The 23,328-nt window shown below is 40.4% G+C and overlaps 1 protein-coding gene across 7 annotated transcripts in view; it reads left to right on the top strand.

The window, feature by feature from the left end:
- The first annotated feature begins 9,853 nt into the window (after positions 1–9,853).
- Positions 9,854–23,328, top strand: part of CAPRIN2 (caprin family member 2) — a 33,148-nt gene continuing 19,673 nt past the window's right edge. For all 7 annotated transcript variants that reach the window (XM_057390106.1, XM_057390103.1, XM_057390105.1 and 4 more), the window contains exons 1-8: positions 9,854–9,908; positions 10,988–11,250; positions 12,926–12,988; positions 16,065–16,151; positions 18,137–18,375; positions 19,749–19,831; positions 21,763–21,927; positions 22,438–22,481. In XM_057390106.1, coding sequence (XP_057246089.1) covers positions 9,857–9,908; positions 10,988–11,250; positions 12,926–12,988; positions 16,065–16,151; positions 18,137–18,375; positions 19,749–19,831; positions 21,763–21,927; positions 22,438–22,481 — 996 coding nt within the window. In that variant the 5' untranslated portion in view covers positions 9,854–9,856. The remainder of the gene's footprint in view (positions 9,909–10,987; positions 11,251–12,925; positions 12,989–16,064; positions 16,152–18,136; positions 18,376–19,748; positions 19,832–21,762; positions 21,928–22,437; positions 22,482–23,328) is intronic.

Here is a 23,328-nt window from a genome sequence, read left to right as displayed (position 1 = left end):
ATCAGATAAACATGAAAATAAAAGATGTTTAGAGATGTTTAGAGATGTTTTGTAGCCCATTAAATTAAATAATTTTTATACTTGARGTCTGTATATATAATTTCAGAATAAATAATCCTATAATTGTTTGGCTGTRAGCAGGATGATTTGCTGTGAGGTTGAAGAGGCCACAAGTTTCAAAAAAATATTGTCTTTATGTTGCATTGGAAATTTAGGCAACTGATTTATGTTCCACCCTAAGGTAATTCATAATTGTTGGGGTTTGGTGTATTGGGTTTTCTCTGTTCCATCCCACCATGTAAAGCAAAGAGCAGAAGAAGAGCTCAGCAGTACAGTACTGTCCTGTGTACAGCCCTTTTAACCCTGGGGATGTTCCAGGTCTGTGGATCCCCTGTGTCATCTGAAAAAAACCCACAGCCATTAAGAGTCTGGGACAGCCTGTGATGAACTGAAGGAAAACAAATAAAAACCCCCAAAAGAATGGTTATAAATTATATTGGCATTTCATCTGGCTGTCATACCTGAGTATCTTTATAAAATCACGATGAGTAATGTGTTTTCTACTGAATTTTCAAGATTCTCTGAGTTTTTACTGCGTGTTTCCCTGCAGAGAGCAGAAACATCCACCTAACTGCAGTCAGGCACCGTTTCAAGGACTTTTCTGTAAGGRTACAAGAAATTTGAACTACACAGCAAGAGACTTTTGACAGGAGCAAACTAAAATGTAAAGCTGCAACTGGTAAGACTTTGGAAATGTGAAACTAACAGCAGCATCATGTGTAGGCATTATGGCAAGATAAGGGGGAATGTGGAGGTTTTTAATTTGAAATCTCTCTCATACAATATATCCAAGTAGGATGAGTTTTTTTGTTTGTTGGGTTTTTTTTTTAATATTTGTTTGCTTTGGTTTTGGGATTTGTTTGTGAGCACAGAAATCAAATTTAGTTCTCCAATGAATATACAAGAACAGTGGGAGAGGGGACAAAACACTGACCTCAGCAAAATTTCCAGTGCCTTCAGTGAAGGCTGGATGATGTCTTGCAGGATTACTTATGTACCTCAACATAAACCTGTGAACAAATATGTAGAGATCCAGGGGGTTTGGGGTTTGTTTTCGGAGTGACTGGACCTTTCTGGTTGCTGCTGATGTCAGAGGGAGCTACAGGTRGTTCAGCATTTCTGGAAGAGGAGACTTTTAGCTACAGAGCTGTCTCTTTGGACTAGGGCTCCCTGGGGTCCTRCCTATGCCAGGGTTCTTGGAGCATGTTAAAATGGAATAGCTTTTGATTCTGCACCCGAGCTCTGATCCACCCTCCAGTCACACAGGGGAGTTATTTTTTTCAGTTTGTGTTAACAATCCTGTGTATCACCACGCTGTTGACTCTTGAGTCAATCCAGGGTGCTTTAGTCCGTGAAATGAATACATATTTATTTGTCACTGAAACCTGAAGATAACMACCTCTATTTGTGCTGCCTTTCAGCCTTACTGCAAGAGAAGATTTGTGCTKTGTTGTGGCTTTTACAGTTTTCCTGCTAAGCTGTAGGATGGCCGCTAAATCTCTGTCTCCCTCCCWGGCTCAGTCCTGGCTCATTGTTTTGTTATCAGCAGTGGTGGTGGTGCAAGTCTGCTGTTCTGAAGATCTGAGGACACTCTGCTGCTGTTCCCTTGTCTGGAGGCTGAAGGCTCTAATTATTTCACAGGTTTTTATCAAGTGTACAGCYGGCTGAAAACCAGGAAAATTCAATCATTCTCCTATATTCTGTCAAGCTTCAGGGATGGTTCTGGTATTTTTTTTTTTTTATCAGAAAATATTCCTGATATTTCATTGGCTCTAGGAGGTATAAGAGCAGTACGGTTTGACAATATTATTCATTGCTTTTTTATAACTGTCTGCATGCCCAAAGTGTTGCAGAAACAGTAAAATTATTTTTTTTCTTTTAACAGCATCTCTTAATTAACCAGTATTCATAACCTTTAAAACATAATAATATATATGCATCTGAATTAGATGAATGAATTATGCCAAGAGTAAATAATTATTTATAAACACTCTAAGTAAAGTTCTTTCAGGTGACTTTTCATTACCATACTAATACTGTGCTGGAAAGCTCTCTAGATTTTTATCTCAAGGAAGCACTTGCTGCTTCTCTTTAAGAGGATGAACCATCCTATTAAGATCACAGTCCTTATGAACAGGAAAAGGAACAAATGCAAAACCCCCCAGGCTTTTCAATATGAATTTTTAATAAAAATGAAACYCATGTATTGTCTTAATGAAGTGAGTGGGATTAGTCAATTGCTCAGAGTTAAACATAGGCTTATGCAGATGATTGCTAAGGGTCCTGAATAGAAAAATAAATTGCAGGTTCAGCTGCATTTTATGCTCCCTGTGGTTCCATGTTCTGACACTGGTGTGAATGACTGCACTTACATCAACACAGCCAACATAAAAAAATGTAAAGTGCTTAATCAAGAAGTATGAAGCATACTTAGATTTTCCCTTATCAAATTGTTTCCAGTGAAAGCTTCCTTCTTTGGCAAAACTTAATAAGGTAAAAGAATAYCAGATTAGTTTCTATGCAGACATTTTAAAAGAAAACTTTCTCTGTAGCAGATATTGAGAGTAAATGAAAAGGGGAGTTAGATGAGGCAGGGGTTTAAATCAATATTGAATTAATTTTAATAGTCTAAAAATAYTAAGACCAAACTTGTCAGAATCCCTGGACAAATACATCCTGCTCTCTGAGAGCTTTATGAAATTGTTGGGATGGTTTCAGCTCTGTTAAAAATTGTCAGCAGTATTCTTATTTCTGATAAAAATCAATGGCTATTTTAAAAAAACATACTGATAGATTTATGAGCAATTTATTTGCTAGTGAGTCTAAGAAAATAATGGTTGCAAGATACAATCTTTTTAGAATATAAATTAACGAAGAGCCTGGATTTTATTAAAAAAAGTAAAAATATGAAGGACTATTATCAAAATTGGTTTTCATACTTTGAGTTCTGCAAGAAATCATTGGAAGCCTTCAAGAAAGACAGGGCCTAGTCTATAAATCTTAAATGGCTTTATTTGCATTCATGTGATCAGTATTGTTTCATATTGTGATAAAATGGCCAAAATAAAATTAAACATTTAGAAAAGACTTCTCTGCTTTTTAAATGCACCAAAGATATGGTTTCCCCCTATAATTTCTAATTACCATGCATGCTAAACTTTTATTAATATCCTCCCCATATAAGTTCCATGTTATTTCATATTTCATGTAAAATTAAAATATTTACAGGAACACAGATGAAGCTAACTGCAAATAAAAATCTCTACAGTCTTCAAGCTTTGTTCACTATTAATTTTGGATGTTTTCCTTTCCTCCTGAGTCTTACAATAGCACTTTGTGAAGCTGCCAAATTTTGCCCCTCTTTTTATTCAATTACATACAAATGTACAACATTTTGCATATTAAATTGCTCAGAACTTGAAGAAGAAAAAAATGAAGCCTGAAATCGAATTCAGGTCACAGAGAGATTTCAGGAATGTCAATTGTCTACCACTCATCCTTTCTTCCTAATGAGAAAAAAAAAATCAAAAAGTGGGGCCTTTTTTCCTTTTCCTYACAACTTATTGGGTAATGATGCAGAGGAAGCTACCAAATTGCAGGCATRGTCTGCAATGGTCTGAAATCAGACTTTTAAATGAAGTTTAATTGAGTCCCAGAATGCATCTGTGACATAGTAGGATTCAAAGGGAAACACSAAGTGAAAACATTTTTCACGGGTCCACCTGAAAAGCCTGAGATCAAAGGTGTTTAGGTGGCAATAGAAGGAAATAAATCTGTCATTAACATTTCCCTGGGGATAACAAAAATCCATTAGCTTCTCTGGAGGAGTCAGATTATTGGTTGTGGGATGAAAGACATGAAAACTGTCCAACTCATTACTATCTAAACCATACTTAAGAAGATGATTAACTGGATAAAAACTCCAACCAAATGAGGCTGTTATATTTTGAAGACCTATTTGACTTATATATTTCTGACCCATGCACTGTGGCTGTAAGGGTACACACAGTCTGAGATGTTTGTGAGATGCCAGGAGATCCCCTCCAACACAGAGAACCAGAGCCATGAGCCATTAAGGATCCTGCAGCTGAGGCAGTGGACAAGTATAGCAGATTATGAAGAAGAAAATGTGATTGCATAGAACTCAAGAATCTGAAAAAGAAGGAGCTGAGAAAGGTTTTAAAAAACTGTTGAGAAACTACTGCAACAGAAGTGAAAACTATAGCAAAACCAATAGCGCTATAACAGAAAAAYACAACATAACAGAGTAATATTTTAATAGAGATCTGCAGCATTGAAGGGCACTTCAGAGCTGTGGTGGAAGACAGGGACACTGAGGAATTCATAGCTACTTYTTGGGAAACAAAGAATCCCTGGACTTTCTGGTTTCTGCAAGAGGAGCAGATGAAGGTAGAACAGGCAGTATCTCAGTATGATGTGGTTAATCCCTGTGCAAAAATGTGAGCATGTGCAGTTCTGTAGTTCCTCTTTCCAAGAATCTATTTCCACCACAGGACTCTCCTTTACTTTTAGGAAAAAGAAAACTTTTTTTCCACAGGCTACCAAAACCAAATAATAAAGATCTGTTTTGGAGACACTGGTGGTCTCAAATGGAGAAATACCTCGGGCAGTTTTTTATCAGCATTCCTGTGAATGGTAGAGGTAGATTATCCCCCTTTTCTATAGGCAAAGATCACAGATGCTAATTTTGAATGCATAATTCAAGACACATAACTCCTCATTCTCCAGGATATTTGTATTCAAAGGACCATATTATGCTCAAAGAATTCCCCTTGTTTATGCCAGTTGCAGCTGTGAATGYTGTGTACCTACAACCAGATCCTAATTCATCTAGAAAATGAAGAACACACCCATGTAAAGTTCTTCAGAAGTTTGTAGCAGAGATAGCTTAATTTAGCTTAAAGGTCAATGTTCACTTGCATTATCCATAAAAATACCTTTTCCTGCAGTTATTTTGCTCATTCACTTCAAGTCTTCTAAATCCCACAAAACCTGGGAATGTGTCCTGAACTCAACTGTTTTAATGTACAGCTCAGTTTTGTTCTAAGGCCACATCCATGCCAGGCACACAGAAGGAGGAYAGGAGAGATGTTGTGGAGAACATAACACTCTATATGTGTTCATATATCCATTTATCAAAATGCCATCAGTTAGACATAGAATGAACTGAATTAATACCACCTTGAATGYTTACCTCTACTATTTTCTAACTTTTTAGTGCCTAATTTTACAAGCTTACTAATATTTTAACATCAAATTTCCAAGGTTTCTTGGTCAATCTATCACTCCTCTTCTGATTATCTTCCTTTATTCCCCCTGCATCTGTGTTAAGYATCTTCTTGCCCCTGTGCTTGGTAGCAGAAACACAGAAAATGTRAAAGTGTTTTTCCCATCCTGAAAATTAAAGTGACCCCCACAGCAGAGTTTGGTGGCAATGCAAAGCCTGGCAGTCTGCATGTCCTTGCACATATCCTCTGGAGACAGTYTAGCTGCCCAAAACCCTGAATAAACACAGGTATGAACTGCAACTTCCAAGAGCAGAGAAACTTTTCATAGGGCCAATGAAAGAAATGGTTCAGACAAAAATAACAAATCCACTCTCATGGACTGCTCCCTATTGTGAAGCCTTTACATGCAAATGACCCTTTAATCTCACATTTGGAAATCAGTGAATTTAAAAAAATTTCCTTGTGCACACACAAAAAAGAAATCCCATATGAATGCCTGCTCTGCAGTGTTTCCACTTTTTGCAGCTGAGGTTTGATTAACTCCTAAGCAAGAACAGAGGCATTAACACAGGCTGGTGCTGCTGCTTCCAGTGCTGCTTGGATCACATCATCTTCTGCTCAGCTGGGCCCTCTTACTACTAAGCTTGCCCAGCACTTCTAAAATTTGCTTTTGCTTTAACACTTTTTCAATTCCAGATGTACTGGTCCATTCTGGGTGAGTGCTTCCAGCTGAGTTGAGATGTCCTAGAGTCTGGATTAAGTGATCTTCAGAGGTCCCATTCAACCCAAATCATTCGGTGATTCCAGGTGTGTTAGCCTTTTTCCAGAATGGGATTGAAATAACAGGCAGTTCACAGGATCCTTTGTGCACTTTCACTGAAATTCCGGAAACCCACAGCCTGGAAACAGGAATTTCAGCTTCTGCCAGGGAGAATAACTCCATTCCTCACAGACCTTATAGGTGTTAAYATGGACTTTAATTAAACACATGAGGTTTGGCTTGGAGCTCCATAGGTGTAATTTGACTAAACTTGTAATGGCTGCTCCCAGGCCCAGTAACTATTTCTGTTTAATTTTGTTGCTCCCTTTCTTCTTTCCCTTGAAAATTTTTAGAGAATTTTTTCTGATGAAAACACAGAAAATGAGTGAAAAAAAAAAAAAAGCAAAATGAGAGAAATAGAAAGGAATCAACAGAATGTAGAATTCTGGTGAGGTGAGAAATGAGCAATCCAAGCGGAATCGGCTGGGAATTGAAAAGGRCACCTGGCACTGGTTGCATGCAAAGAGCAGGAATATGAACCAGTTTGCTAGGCAAGATTGAACATGGAGGCAAAAAAGGAGAATAAGTTTCTATACAAGGAAACTGAAACCAGAATTCTATAAAGAAAACAGAGAAGACAAGAGCTGGAGGGTAAAGGGAGAACTGCATGTTTAAGAAGCATTTGCAAAGTTGGTTAGAAATCACTGTGAGGTGCAGCAGCTTGTGTAAGGCAATGCTGGACACTGAGTGGGGTGCCCAGAAGAAAATCCAGATCCCTTGGCTCAGAGTTCTGAACAGCAGACAGGCAGCCACAGGGTTTATATGTGAGAAAACTCTTTGCAGCATAAAGCAGCCTTGTAGAAATGGATCTCCTCCAGATTCTTCCAATAAATTGGGTGTAATTCTGACTCAGTGAGATCTAATGTATTCATCCCCTGCTGGATCCAGAATTCCTCAGCCTTCCTGTCTGAAATACATTCCATGACTGAAGCAGRCTTCTCTAGTCCATGGGTGGATAAYCTTTGCAACACCTTCTGTATCTGTCTCTTTCTCCTAAAGCTAACAAGCAGCTGATCTTATTCTCTACATCGACTTTCTGGAGTTTCACCCTACAATAACAGAAGGGATGGCAGGGAATGAAAATGGGAACTTGGTCTCAGCCTTCACCACAGTTGGCTGTGGAATGGCCCACTGCAGCTGGAGGGAGGCAGCTGATGCCACTGGGGTTAGGGAGGGCGTTAGTAGGTTGGATAAAGAGTCAGGTGTGGGAAACTAGAAGTGGTTGGGCAAAGTTTGTAATTGTGTGCAAAGGGGATACTCCTCAAAGGAGCCTGTGACTTGGACAACATGCAGACCTTTACAGGAGAAAGACTGAGAAAGATTCCTGGAGTTTAGGAGTAGAAACAGGAATCTGTGAAAAAATGAGTGGGATAAAATTCTGGGACTGGGCAGTCACGCTGGGAGGGAATAAGCAGAATCAAACATGATAAAAAGAACAGAACATTTTTCTTCAGCCGTTAGCATGTATTCCCCTTCTGATCCTGGAGTAAAAGGCACAGATCCCCAGGCTAGGAATGCTGAGCTTGGAGGTCACTGGGCTATGATCAATGCGTGGCTAGGCTGTCATAACATATGATCATCTTGTGAGAGATGAYCTCACAATGGATCTGCAAAATGGCATTAAACTCATGAATTCCGGCTGTGCTTAATCCTAGCATTTCCTGATTTTGGTGGGCTTGACCCTGCCACACCAACCCACTCTTTACAGTGCTCTAGAGACCACATATWTACAATGAATGCATCTAGAATTAGTCTCAATTAGCTACTTTCTATTTTTTTTTAAATGAAGTTAAAATATAATTTGGTTTTAAATATGGATGTGGCTTGTATGGATGTGGCTTTCAATTTTTTTCTCATTTATACAAATAATTGTAAAAGTGYACCATAAAGCAGTTTGTCAGCAGTAATTATGATATACAGAATATTCCCAGGTGTATGAACATTAATTATGACTTATTATTAATAAATGCATTAACTGATCATTCATTTTATAATTACTTTGCTGGGATTTAGCCCATGAGTGGTAGTTTAAAAACCAAAACATTACACAGAAATCTCCTGGAAGGACTCTCAGTGCACACTGCTGATCCTAGACACAAGCTGTATTTTGTTCATTAGCATTTCTTCTCAGTCATGAAAACTGCCTCACCAAGTGACCTCATTTTAGGAGCCAGGGCTTTAAAAAAAAATGAAGAATTTTGGGACTTGTGATTAAAGAATTTGACCCACTGAGAAGTGGCAAGATTGTGGATGCTACAGTGGTTGCATACAGCTGAATCTCATTCTGTGATACTCCATGAACTGTCCTTATTGTTTGAATCACTTACCATTTGCCTGTTTTACTTTTAAATGCAATCTTTCCTATGTATAAGCCCTTCTCTCATCAGTCCTGTGTACATCATAAACACTTCTTGTGCTCTGTAAAACCTGTCTTTGCAATCCTTCCTCACCGACTCACTTTTCTCTCTTTCGAAATGTCCCAATTTTCATTACTTTCACAACTCCCAGGATTGCTATGAATGAACTTGCCGTATTGTTTATGTATTCTTTGTGGTAATAGTCACAAAAAGATAAACAGAGAAAACAATTCCAGCTTATCCCTCTGGTCTTTGGAAGGTCTATTTTCTCTAATCTTCCAGCCTTTGATACCTTCTGCGGTGCTGATTGCTAGAGGTTAAGAGAAGTTTGTGATGACTTTATTGCKTATATTCAATTCACTTTAAGTGCTTTTATTAGTTTTCAAGTGTTTACACAGTTGGGTTGTATTGGGTTGTCCCGTGTGGGTTGGCTGRTGAGCTGGAGAAAAGGATGCCCTGGAAGGAGAGTGTAGCCAGGTGAAGAATTCAGTTCTTCTCCCAGATAACAAGTGATAGGATGAGCAGATAGTCTTAACTGTGGCAGGAGATGTTTAAGTTGGACATTAGGAAGAATTTCTTCACAGAAAAGGTGATTAGGCATCGGAACAGACTGCCTGGGGAGCTGGTGGAGTCACCATCCCTGAAGGTGTTCAAGGACAGGACATGGCACTCAATACCTTGGTCTAGTTGACATAGTGGTGTTCAGTCACTCCAGTCTAACTGATTCTGTGATTTTTAGAGGAAATTCACATTTTTTTGTTATGCAGTCCTGCAAGTCTCCTCCAAGAACTTTGTAGGGCCCAGAGGAACCTTTCAGCGGGTCTTACAGGCACATGGCTGGTTTTCCTGTCTCATGGCCGCATCAAAGGGYGTGACGGAGCTGCGGGCTGTGAGCCGGGTGATCCCCATGCGCTGGGGTGATGGAACCCGTGTCGTGGGGTTGCTCGGGCAGTGCTGTCTGCCTGCCCCGGGCTCACTGTCGTGAGAGGCTGCTGCGACACGATGGCACACGGTGGCTTCGCCGGGCCCTGTGCCAAACCTGTCCCTGAGGGACGGCGCATGGCGGGGGTGTCACACCGCACGGCCCTTCCCCCCGCTGGCAGGGCCACTCTCCCCGGACGCCCCGTTCCCCGCCAGGGCCATCGCTCAGCTCTCTGCAGGAGCACCAGGTCCCACCCCAGAGTGACCTCCCCCACCCTGGGGAGCCGGAGATGCTGGGGCGGCTCCCGGGCGGGACGGCCCGACCTTCACGGGAGCCGCCCCGCGGCACCGCCCTCCAGGCGCGGCGCAGGCGGGCGGGCAGGTGAGGCGGCGGCGGCCATTGGGAGGCGGGCGGTGACCGGCGCCGGGCCGCCCCGCCCCGCTGCTATATGAGGCGGGGGGCGGGCGGTGGGGAGGGCCTGAGCGTGTGCGGGCACCGAGGTGAGCGGGGAGGCGGAAGCGGGTGAGGTGAGGCGGTGCGGGGCCGGGCCGGTGGAGCGCGGGCCCCTCAGCGCGGCGGGAGGCGAATCGCCCGGCAGGAAGGAGCCGCTACTCCGCTCCTCCGCCGCCGCGCCCTTCTCCCTCCGGGAGGAGCTTCCTGGCCATCCCTGGCAAGGACGCGATGGAGGGCTGGCCCCGGCTCCCCCGGCGGCTGGGGCCGTCCCGGGGAAAGGCAGCTTTTGCCTTGGTTGCCCGCCGGGGTTGTGCGGTGCGGCCTCCCCGGCGACGGGCGGGCAGAATTGTGGTGTCATTGGTTTCCCGGAGCAGGTGTCCGTAAGTAGTTGAAGATGAGGGTGGCCGAGCATCTCWTGCAGAAACTCTCTGCTCAAGGTTACAGCCCCTCCCAGGGAAGCTGGTGTCTTGCCGTGGCACAGACACGTCTTTTGGGTGGGTTTAGGCAGGGACCAGTTCCTCACGAAGAACGATGCTGTTGTAACTAAGCGGGATGTTTGCTTTACCAAACGTTTCTATCATTTATTTATTTATTTATTTATTTTCAATTAACTGTTTTCAAATTCTCGGTTGGATTGCTGTGAAGGTCATGAAAGGGTAAAACCCTCTTAACAGGGGCGAGAAGAAGAGGGGCAATACCTTCAGGCATGCCACCTCTAAATCTTCATTTGGGCTGCAGCCCGGATGCTAGGCTGGCGGTGTGATTTGCAATTGCTTGCTTGCAGTTTTTCCCCCTGTGGGTGATGTGTGCAGRAAACCTGCCTAGTTTTGTATGGTCACTATATTGGGTTTCTGGAATCATCCCCCGTGCTGGCTAATTCTGCCTATGTAAAGGATTTTTGATGTTTGGWTGGGTGGGGAGGCTTCAAACAATATGAAGTTTGCCCTGCTTTGAAATTTTAGATAYAGATATTTTGAAAGGGAGGGAGAAGAGTGGAAAAATTGTGATCGGTCCTTACCGAGGCTCAATTTTGTGGCTGCACATTCGGAATATATGATAAGAAAAGATGTGACTGAAAAAAGGGGAGCGGGGTGTGAGAGAGCTAAATAGAAGAGTTTCTTTGCAGCTCCATCCATTTCAATGGTGCAGCTTTCCCAAGCCCCTTTTCATCGCCCATCATCACCTTCAGGCCGGTCGGAGGAAGGGGAGGAGAAGAGGATGAAGGCGGCCAAGCAGCAGGTGACTCCGGCTGGGGAAAGCCCGGCTCCCGCCAGCCCCCTGCAGTCCGCGCTGAGCACGGCGGCCTCTCCTTCCCAGGCATATGAGACCTACATCGACAACGGGCTCATCTGCCTCAAACACAAGATCAGGAACATCGAGAAAAAGAAGGTAACTTGGTTTTCTTGGCTATGGCATCTATTTAAGCTGCTGTTTGTAAAGTAAAGCTCGTTGCWTTTTAAATAATGTTTAATATTATTTCTGTTCTTTTTAATAGCTGGAATAAGGTTATGTGTGTATGTAGGGATCAAATATATGTTSATTGAAACTGAAGATGCTTCTCTAGACAAAATCAGTTCAGAACAAACTTGGTTCTGGTTTAAACGTGATTTATAGTCTTGCAGAAATCTTTCATCAATTACATGTGTCTAATATTAGGATGTAAATTGTTTGTAARATTGGAAATTAGAGCAAGTGTTTCCTCTAACAGTGGAAATGTCAGATTGTATTAAATATGTATTGCCCTTTACTTGGCACAAATATTTGACTTACATATTTTAAATACAGACAACTGTTACTGACTAGAAAACTTCTGTGCAGAAATCCTCCAAAGCTTGATCTCTCATTTTGACCTCTGCTTTTCTGAGGGTGGGAGGACAGAATAGAGATAGTAAGAATAACAACTGAGGTAATGATACACCTAAAACATTGTGGTTGTAGCTTGTCAGAGTTTTGCACTCAAGGCTTTTCAGTTGATTAGCAGGTGACTGAAGGCTCTGTGCTTGTTTTTTTAATTGAGAGAATATTCTTTTCTGCAGGATAAGAAATAGTGGTGCTGTTGCTTTCCGTGCTGGGTCAGGATTACAAGTAAAGCAATTGTGTGAATATGCTGTGTTACTCTTAAGTGTCTGAAAAGCTTTTAGTTATGTGTTAGGGCAAGGAGAGAGAGTAGACCAGACATCTGACCATGTACTTGGAGTACTTGATCCTCCTGTAGGAGATGCAGTATTACTTCTGTCTCATGTAATGCATCATGCTATAATTTTGAATAACATCAGTCAAGCATGTTTTCTTTGTGTGATTAAACAAATCTGTGTTGTATTCTAATTCTGTCCAAGGAAGCTTCTTTTTGTGAGTTTCTCTGGTACCTTTGATTTTCACATGAATGACAATATGGCTTCATCAGCAAATGAAAGTGTAACTTACTAAAATGAGTAGAAAAGTTTCTGGTCCTATTTGTACTGTGTCAGTAAAGCTCTAGATACACAAACGGAATAGTATTTGACTTCATGGCAGTGAAGTCACCTTTCTTTTTCCTAAAGAAGCTTGCAATACCAGTTTAGTTTTGTATTATGTCAGCATTTAAAGACTGTTTTTGTATATTGGAAATAAATCTTATTTCTTCCCTGAATACACTTGTCCACTTTCTTAGGGAACAGGGCTATAACTTTTCTTTAACTGAAGCCAAATTTTTGAGAGACATAACAAGGATTACTCAAGGATAGTATAACTAAATTCTAGCACTGACATGGGGAATCTAAACAAGCCTAACATAAACAAGGGCATTGGATGTATTTGGAGCCCCTTGAAGGTACTGGATGAATTCATCAGTAGTTCTTGCATGAAACAAAAGTAGCGAGTTAGAACTGAAAGATCAGTGGTAGGGAAAGGAAAGTCCTGCAGACCGAAACTACCAAATTGAAGGCATGGCAAAACTTTGTGTTCATTTCTCCAGAAACAAGAGGCAGTAGGAGATTTTCTGTTCTATATTACAGTATTTCGCTCAYATCCCTTACTTAATTTTTATCTTGATTTCTATGTAATGTTTCCTTTAAATTTTCTGCAGCTCAAACTGGAAGACTACAAAGATCGTCTGAAGAAGGGAGAAGCCCTCAATCAAGACCAGTTGGTAAGCTTGCTTTATGCAGGGGTGGAAGGCCTCAAAACCTTCAGGTGTGTCAGGARGGATGGGTTGCTGAAGGAGATGACTGTTTTCACAGAAGCAGTGCCTACAGGCTTGTAATGCTAATTTTTCACAAAACCAAATTAACAAATTATTGGTAATCAGGCTGAATGTTGAGCCCACAAACTGTCTCCTGTTTTAACCTTCATGTTGTTCCCTGAAGTAATAGCAGATCCTTGGTTATCTTTGCTCTATAGACTTTCAGCTTCAGTGCTCCTGCACCTGTATTTCTTAATGAGATGATTGTGTACATGGCAGTGCTGTGCTAGAACTCAAGCCTCCAGAATTCTGAGGTGGCTAATTAATACTCATGATTTCTTCATTAGCGGGTATTATTTGAAATTGTCTGTTGTCAGCACAGTGCTGTTGGTTACAAGCAACTATTGGTATAACTGACGGTGCTGGGTTTTTTTTTTGTCTTAGTCTGGAATGGATTCTAGATCTGAAACCAAGTTTCTGTAACATGAAAGTTTCAGCAGATCTGGGTAGCTGTGTCACATAATCCAGAGGGTTTATTGCTCTAGTAATCTAGGAATCACATTTTTAAAATGTARTGTACACATCCTAAAGAGTAATTGTCTGATGAGAGGTACTGACACTTCAGTGAGAATGCTGATCTTGCTGATGAGCCATCTGGACAAATTTTTCATTGATTGGTAACTATAACAGTGCAGCAGTCTGAGAACACAAATTCTATTTTCTTTCTGAATYATTTGTAAAAGAGTTAGACATAATGGGATAAGAGGGGAAAATGGTACCTTCTTAGAAGYAGAGTAAACCTGTTGGAATAAATGATGATTTAGCACTTGACTGCAAAATCTGATGTGGTCTCTTGCCATTTCAAGTGCAAAACTTAATTAAATGTGCCGATTTGAAGTGGGTTGATGACCTTTCAATTCCTCTAAACTCAAYCTGGAATCAGGTGGGCAAGAAACTTTTGTTTGGATCATGGGTGTTCTTCACAATCTGTTTGCTGTCCTGAACAGTTGAGGCTATTGAATAGTGTTGTGTAAGTTGGAATGGTCTGGAGTATATTGACTACTTTGGTATATGCTCTGTACTGAAAAGCTATTAGGTGGAAGTGTTTGGAAAATGGCAATGACTTGGTTACTGGATTTTAGTGTTCCTAGCTGGACTTCACTTTTTAAATTTTAGTATCTTTGTCCTGGTTTCTGGGATTTCTGAGCTTCTAAAATGAAGTATTAGATTCAGTCTTCATAGTGAACTGACAAGGGGTAATCATACTGTTCAGGTGACTATTGCAGAARTACATATACACTCAATATGTAATTAATAATCTTGTGAAGTTCCCTATTTCAGTGGTTAAGATACAGAAATACTGCATTTGTAACTTCCAGATGCAAATTTATGGTGTATATACAAATTGAAGTTGGAGTAGGGCTTAACGCTTACCTAAAGAAACCAACTGCCTGTATTACAGTGTTGCTCTAATATAGCTTGATGTCATCTGTAATTTTCATTTTCTAACATAGAGGAAGAAGTGCATGTCTGGTGATGAACTTGTTTTGCAAGCAATTTGGATTAAGCTGTAATTACTTCTGGCGCATGCCTGCCAGACTTAATGTGTGCACTAGCCTTACTTTAGGAAACAATTGTTTCAAAAATGAGGGGCTTCCAGCAAGTTAAATGCTCTTACTGGCAGTACTGTGCTGTTTTGCAAGCTGAGCAGATTTTCTCAGTGCTTTTCTTCCAACTTGCTGTTAATGAGTGTTAATAACAGGTGTGATGAAAGAAAGCTATTGCTTTCCTGTGGGCCGAGTTTGAGCAGTGGCACCTGTTCTTGATGTTTTCAGGTAGGGAGTTTTACTCTGCAATTGTGTTGTTAAAAACAMAATTACTGCAACCTGACTGGTAATTGTTGGTGTTAACTGTGAGTCTTCCTCAAATGTGTGGGCACTAGAGCCTTAATAGTTATTCTCTCAAATCCTRAGTGAGTTGCTGAATAGTACTTCAAGGCTGCTTGGTGAATTGTGTGAAGATAATCTAAACTATGGGTAAGTGCTTGCACTTTGTGTTGAGTAGCATTCWGTCCTGGTAGTGTCTGATATACCACAAACAAGTGAATAAAAGTAACTGAGCAATCCAACTGATTGAACAAATGAACATATGACTTGTTTTCCAGTTGCTTAGGAGCACATATGGAATTTGCAGATGTCCCAGGTCTTGTTGGGGGGTGGGTAAATCTTTTGTCACTGCACTGATTAAACACTTTAACACTGTTGTGAAAGAGCTTTATATTAGACTGATGGGCCTGTTCTAGAAAAACTTGAGATGTCATGTCAGGAGCATAAACCAAACTGAGTGGAAAGCACATGGRAACAACTGAAATTAAACTTGTTACTTCTCAGGCATGCCCTGTGGTATGAAGATAGGAGCAGCATGTCTGAACTACAGCATTTTGCTATCTTCAGAGCTGTCAAGAAAACTTAGAGAATTTAACTGACTTACTAAAAATAGTTTATATCAAAATGCAATTAATAATCTACTGCAGTTGGTCATTATGAAGGCTAGTTGGTAAAATCCTGGTTAAAGCCATTAGTGAAGACAGTGACATGGCTTCATTYGTGGAAGCTRAGTTRGAAAKRCTTTTCTTTTTGGAAGTATGACTTRCCTTRTATATTTCTGAGGTTTGTACAAATTATCTGTAAAGGCATTCAATTAAGTATGAGGGTAGAAGATCTGTGCTGAACTTCAGAATTCCTTTCAGGCTTTCAAATCAGCCTCTGATTTTAAATAGCTGTTTACCTCTGCCAGGACCTATACAGGCAAACTTGTAGGATATGTCTGGTGGTGTGAGTTGGCTTTGACCTGCATCTTAGACAGTTATGAGTGAATGAAATTTGCAACTAAAGTACCAGCTACAGACATTTTAAAAAAGCTGCAATTTCAGAAAAGTACACCCTAAATTACTATTTCACAATGAGAATTTAAGTACACAGGAATTAAGTTGCAATCAGTAGCTCTAAGCATGAAAAATAYTTTTTTATCTGTTCCTTTGTAGGAGGCAGTAGAGAAATATGATGAAGTAGTACACAACCTGGAATTTGCCAAGGAGCTTCAGAAGACTTTTTCAGGACTTAGCCAAGATGTAAGTATAAATGCTCTTCCTTATGTTGATGAGAATGTTATTTGAGATGACTCCAGTTTRCTTAGATTTGAAGCCATTAACCATTTTGCTGGTGGTTTGTGCCCCAGGTGAACTTATCCCCTGCTTAGGTTCTGGAAAGGACATGAGGGTCTTTGTGGGCGGCAGGGAAAGTAAATGGAGTGTACCCCTGGAGAAGTGAAGCCTAAGTATAAATTAAAGAGCAGGAAATTAAGGAGAACTAATTATTTGGTACTTGTTAACCATTTGTCTGTTTCTGGTCACTTGGTTGGCAAAATGTAAAGATAAGATAGTGACTCCAGTGGTGGGCCCCTGAATGGCTGGAGCCTGGAAAATGAGACCTGTGAGGAGAGCCTGGAACAATTGGGCTTACTGGGCCTGCTGAACTGAAGGTATACCAGGAGATGGGCATTATTCTGCAGATACCAAATTCTGGAAGRTTGGAGCCAGGATTTTTGCTGAGASATGTGATAGGAGAAKGAATGATGGTTAATTGAAATAGACWYGAGCCAGGTAGGAGGAAATGGTCACTCAGTGGATCATTAAGCAATAGAAGCAGGCTGCCTAGGGAAGTGCTAAAATCTGTCCTTGGATTTCTTCAATACCTGARTGCACAAAGCTCTGAGCAATCTGGTCTTGATTGAGTGCAGCTTTTCTGGAGGCTGGACTAGACAATATCCCCAAGAWCCCTTCCAAATGGAATTTTTTTAATGTTTCTGGGGGTGGAAAGTGCTCATGTTAAATCACCTTGGCTTCACTGAGAATTACATCCCTCAGTAAAATTTAACTGAAGCTTGTAGAGTTKGCTACTTAATCAGCTGTAGTTGTCTCTTAATTGTGGCGAGTCACAGACTTAGTGCTGTGTTTGGGTCTTTTTTCAGGATTTAAACCACAGCATACATTATTTTTATGTAAACAAGCATTTTGTCTTTGGAGCAACTGGTCTCTTGGCTCAAGCAAATTCTACTCTTATGGAAGATTTKATCCAAAGTAGTGGTAGGGATGCTGAACATGATTAGTCACTGCTCTGGCATTATTTCTCTGCCTCCTACAGAATCTGAAGGATTGATGCCTTGTGACCCAGTGGATCTTTGTGCAGGTGTTTTTACTAAGCTGGCATTAACTTCTACCAGTTCATGTTTGTTCTTGAACTTATGCTGCGTTTAAAGGCTACTCCCCCTTGTTTTTAACTTGGCTCTGGTTCTGCTGGTATGGATTCTACAGCCAATAGCCATTACTGGAACACTGGGGGCCATTCTGGCAATAACATCCCTGCAGCATGTTGTAGGGAACAAAAATTCATAGGTTTTGACACATACTGAGGCATTTTAAATTCTGCAGCTACTTGGATAGCTTCTACTGGGTAGYTCTATTAGTACATGATGAGAAAGTTGAATGCATATTCTGTATGTGTTCTGTGACTTGTGTTGTTGGTTTTTTAATGAGTGTTTCAGTCTTCTGCCAACAGAAATAATTGTAGGATTCTGCTGTATCATTTAAGCTGGACTGTTTAAAAGCTGCCTTACTAAGAGAAACTTGAGACAACTTCTTCATCTCTAACTTTGTGGTAAATGTTGAAGGTCAGTTAGGCCTGGATTTGTGCAGTGCTATCAATTCTATCAATTTATTTTAAAGCTGTTACAATAAAAGAGCTAGCAGGCACAGTGAGSATCTAGATATCATAAAGGCATATCACAAGTAGAGCTACCAGTATCCAGTCTGACTGAAAGGYAGATGTGTAGAAGATTAGTAGATAAATGGGGAGCTCTTCCAAAGCAAGAGCTTAAAAGATTCTGGGTATCTGAAGGGAGTTAGGAGCTTCTGTTATCTAACCAAAATTAATAGTTGGTTTCTTCRTTGTCAGATAATCAATACTAGAACTGAATGCTTTATCTAGAATTCTGTTACTAAACAGGAATAAGCACACTAAATTGTGTTTCATTCATTGAATTTGTGCATTAAAAAAGCTGCTGAAAGCACAGAAGAAGGCTCAGCGGAGAGAGAGTCTATTGAAGCTTGAAGCAGAGAAGAAAAAGCTGCGTACAATACTTCAAGTCCAGTATGTGCTGCAGAACTTCATTCAAGAGCATGTTCAGAAGGATTTCAAAGGTGGTGTGAATGGTGCAATATACTTGCCTTCTAAAGAACTAGACTACCTCATAAGATTTGCAAAACTGACATGTCCAGAAAGAAATGAGAACTTGAGGTAAGTTCAAGGGTTTTTGTCTGATTAGTATGTTCCACTCATTGTGGTAAATGGCCTCTGTTTGACACTGTCATGTCTTTGGAACTGTGTTTTGGAACATTAATTAAAATTCTTTTCAGTACACTTGCTTTAGTCTGAGATGAGGGAATGTAACAGATCTACCTCACTCAGAGTTTGAAGGGAAGCTTGTTTAAGAAATTACAGCCTCGGGAGCACAGAAACAGAATTTGCCATCTGATTTATCCCTTTGGAACTGAGCTGAGCTAGTCCAGTACTATCCTAAGCAGGGAGGCTGAGGATGTGCTGCTTCTGTAAGGGGTCACTGTTCATGAAGTGAAAGAAGTGCAGTGAAATCACAACTCTTCTCTATTCCATTTACATTAAAGCTTCAGATGTGCTTCTTTATTCCAGAGGAATGTAAGTTGCTGCTCCTGAGGCACCCTTGCTGTTAGCTTCCAAGTGCTTTAAAAAATTGCTTGAAGTTTTTAATACCTCTGCACTAAATGTCATGCATGTTRCCAGGTTGTCAGCAGAGGTAATGTCAGTATCAGTGCTCACGAGGTACTGTAATGGCTCATGCTTAGTGTGGCAGACTGTGTGGTAAGGTAGTGCMGCGAGAGTTGTATTTGAATATGGAATAAGTTGTCATTAGGTGGTAAGCTTAACTTTATGGTTAAGTTATGGTTGAATATGGGCTGATTCCTTAAGTGCTTCAAAATTCTAATCATTGTCATGCACTAGAGTTTGAGTCTTTGCTCTTAAATTAACTTCTAAAAAAGAACAGCTGCTTATGAAAAGCTGCACAACAGGAGTCTGTCATCCGTTTGAAGTAACTTTGTTTCTAGTTTACACTGAATCACTGAATCTGAATTACTACTACAAAAAGCATAATCCTTTCCCTTGGGATACTGTGTTTCATCTGTTTTGGACTGCAAATTCTGTGTCTGGAAGAGGAGGMTCTTGGACCTATAAAAATGTTTCTCAGTAGCTGCTAGTTACTGAAAGTGGCAGGAGCTGTTACTGGTTGCACCTGTATATGTTCATCCGGTAAATGTGACCAGCTGATTAAACAGCAGTTGTTGCCCTGTTTGGGGATCCTGGCTTGRAATGAAGTTCACCCACATTCTCTTGGGGGACAGTGCTTAGGATGTTTATATTGACCAACAAAAGAACTTAGGTTTTACTAGGTCAAATCTTGTGCAGAGACAGATGAATTGCTTGCAGTGATTTTAGGGCTTACTATTCACACTGTGTATGCAGTTTTGGTTTGGAAGGCTGTACATTGACTAATGTCATAAAATGAGGGGTATTGGGATACTGCAGCCATTGATTTTGGCTGTGATTCTAACTGGTAAAACTGTCATTTGTTTTAGTGTTGAAGACCAGATGGAACAATCATCTCTCTACTTCTGGGACCTTCTAGAAGGAAGTGAGAAACCTGTGGTTGGAACTACATGTGAGTGTCTTATCTAGAGAAATAAAGATCTAAAATTTGTGTGCTTGTTAGACATCTTAAAACCAGTGAATACACATGGGAGGCTACCAAATTAAACACTTTCAAATGCTGTATGTATCTTGATTATCCAAGGATGAAAGGCTGTCTTAGTTCGGTTAAGTACGGSTCAGTCATCACAATGCCACATCCTTTCATTTTCCAGTCAACACTTCCTCTTCTACCAGTGTGCTAGCATCTTTTTGAGGAATAATGATTGTAGTAATTCAAAACCTGATGCATGAATACCTTACAGAATAGTGAGAAGCTTTTTGTATAGTTATGTGCAAATGGGTTAAGCTTGGAATAGTTCCCAGCCATGAAATGCTTAGTTGAGTATACTGATGTATTACAAAGCTTCACTGGCTCTGGGCTGAAGGTCCCACAGCATTGAAGAGTCTCCTTTCTTTGTAGGAATTCTGGATTCATACCTGTTGTCACTCTATAGTRCAGGATACCACACTGGGGAAGGACAGTCATTAATGCAATATCATGCACAGTGCAGTCTTTCCTTAATATAATGCAAATATCCTTACTTTTCAAGCATACCGAAATTTGTATGACTCTACAGATCTTCCATTTGTGGCATGGCTCCAAAATCCCTGGTTGTAAGCCAGCTTACACATTGTGTTATTTACAACTTGCTTGCGAGGAAGCTGTCCTTAATTGAGTTGTAGTGTCTTTCCTATTGGAAACAGCCTATGCTTGTTGTGTTTGCCAACCTTGTGGCAGCTGTGTGGCAGGAATTGTTCATTTGTCACTGACAACAATGCTYGAATGGTTAGACCAGAGCATTAGTGTGCCCTGCTTAACTTCCACAGGTTGAACTGACAGTTGAACTGACAACTGGGTGTTAAAACTTCCATGTAGTTCTGGATAAACTGCAAGCTTGGATTGCCACAGGCTGGTAACCTTAGCCTTGTATCTGTTGACGTGAATAGATTGGTGTCTATCTTGAACTCCAAACTTTTGGTTTTTGTCTATCATCTAAACAACTTGTGCTGTTATTTCATCAGCATCTCTGTCCCTTTAGTGTCAGTCATTGTGTGCGAGCTAGACTTCAGATAAAGCTGTTAGGTTGTTTTATGAGTGTTCATTGCCTTGGAAGACAATTTTTTTATAGTCATATTAAATTCTAGCTACAATTCTTGTTTGTGTGGTTGTCACTGGTAGGAGGAGTGATCTTTCTTTCAGTGTTCCTTCTGTTTTCAAGGCTGCCCTGTTTCCAGCTTCTCTGAAAAATTTTTAGTGTCACCATTACTTCTGAGGTCTTTCTACTCTAAGCTGCTGTCTCTTGCTTGCACAGAGGAGCAAACCAAACAGTGCTGCTCAAAATACACAGTTAAGCTTTTGTTCAACCATGTCAGCTTTGATTATTTTCCAACTTTGGAGGAGTAAGTTCAGTCTGGGAACAGTCCCTTGCAATTTCCCCTGCTCTGCTTGTTTCAGCAGTTCTTAGCTTTCCATTCTGAGATCCCATCCTATTACCAGCAAGAGATTCCTGTAGGGTAGTTCCATTGTGATTGTTTAGCTTTACCTCTGTTGCAGTCTCACATGATTTTATATCAATGCTGGCTGGCTTATACATGGTAAACAAAGCCCTTTATAAGCGTGTGGGACACCAGGTGGCTCAGGGTTTACCTTGTGTGTGTTTAAACACAAGCTGCAGTCTTGCCGTGGGATTGCAAAGGTGTTTGTAACTGCATTATATTAAGCAGTCTAAAAAATAATTTCCTTTGCTAAAACATTTTATTGCTATAGCTTGGTAAGATGTGTGAACTTGGAGAAACTTTAATTCATATAAAGGGAGGAAACAATGAGTCTTAATCTGTAATATGTATGCCACCTAATTTCAGATTTTCCTATTTTAACTTCATGGACTTTTTACTCTTTAGATAAACACATGAAGGACCTGTTATCCAAACTTCTAGACTCTGGCTACTTTGAAAGTATTCCGACCCCTCGCACCACTGTGCCAGTAAAAGAATTGGAAGAAGAAGTAAATAGAAAATCTGAGAAAACAAGACAGATGTCAAAAGGAGAGTCTGTCAAAGAACCAGGTAGAATATTACAGGGTTCAATTTTTATACCAGTGTTGGGAAAGGCTTGAACTGAGCACTGACTTAGCATAGCTTGGTGTTAAATCTAATGCTGTGCTGAAGCTTACTTGCAATGTAATAATTGAAATGGAACCTGTAGGGCTTGCAGCTCTATTTTAGTTTATAATGTAGAAAAAAAMTTAATTCATAGTAATAGAATGCTCTTGCYTTCTGAGCAAGTCACCATGTTGAAGATCTGTCTAAGGTGTAGSAAGTGTTACATATTAGGATAACAAAATTATGACTACAATATAAAACACTTCTTGTTTAACTCTAAACTTCTGCAACTCTAAAACCTAGTCAGAAAATAAAAGCTTGTCTACAAATAGCATGTTGRATGGCAAGCTGAGCTTTCTGAATATCTGGTTTAGCAATTGGTGCTACTATTTCAATAGATTTAAAGAGTTGCTATTGTTTGATCTGCCTTTCTGCATTTGATCAATTGAAATAAATTAGCATCCTTTCCCCTAGAATCCATTGTGGAACTTATGAAGTCTGAAATACAGCCACAGGAGGTAAGATACTCTATGTTAATTGCTTGCCTTTAGTATTGTGATTTATCATATGCTCTTCTGCAGCCCTTTTGTAAACTTAAAAAGGGCRTCTGAATGGCAACCTAGGTGTTGCTTGATGTAGGAAGCATGAAAAACTTGCTTGCATTTGTATTTCTAACCCCAAATTTATGGCATCTGGATAAATGGAGCAGGGATATTTTGGGATAAATGGATCAGGATTACACGAAGCAGTGTGGTACTTTAATGCTCTGGTACTTTCCTGAATAGCACAAAGCATCAGCCTTTAGAGTGGAAACACTGATCTTTTGTGTACTGTGGAATAGAGAAAATACACATCTACTAGAGCTGCCGGTAAAAGCTAAGCTTGTTGCAGTAGGCTTCATTTTGGTGARGTTGAGAATTATGTTGGTCTTTGATTTGTCAAGAAAATAGGAAACCCAAGACAGATTTGAGTGCACAGGGGTGTGCTGATCTGTTTCAGCAGCTCCTCAGACTCCCATATTCAAGCTTTGACTGTCAGTAGCATAGAAATCATTAGACTTGGTTGAAAAGGTGGGGAAGGGTGTACTTTTCCTAGTGGAAATACTGGTTCTTAAAATGCTGAATCCCTGTTTCCCAGGTATCCCACTAGAGGGTGTACTCTAGAACAAGTTTTTGTAACTTACTGGTAACACTGTTACCTGACTCTCACCTGATGTGTGGTCAGAAAAAAAGATGTCAGCCTGTGAGCCTTGTACATTGTCATGAACAGGAAGTAAATAGATGAAGTGGACAAAGTGGTAACTTAGAAAAACTTAGGACCTCATAATAGAACTCTCAGACTTRCAGACATTTAACACAGCCTGTA

This window comes from Malurus melanocephalus, unplaced genomic scaffold (assembly GCF_030028575.1).
Source record: "Malurus melanocephalus ecotype Western Australia unplaced genomic scaffold, MMel_1.1 scaffold_22, whole genome shotgun sequence".
Classification (NCBI taxonomy): Eukaryota; Metazoa; Chordata; class Aves; order Passeriformes; family Maluridae; genus Malurus; species Malurus melanocephalus.
This window is presented reverse-complemented; position numbering and strand designations above follow the sequence as displayed.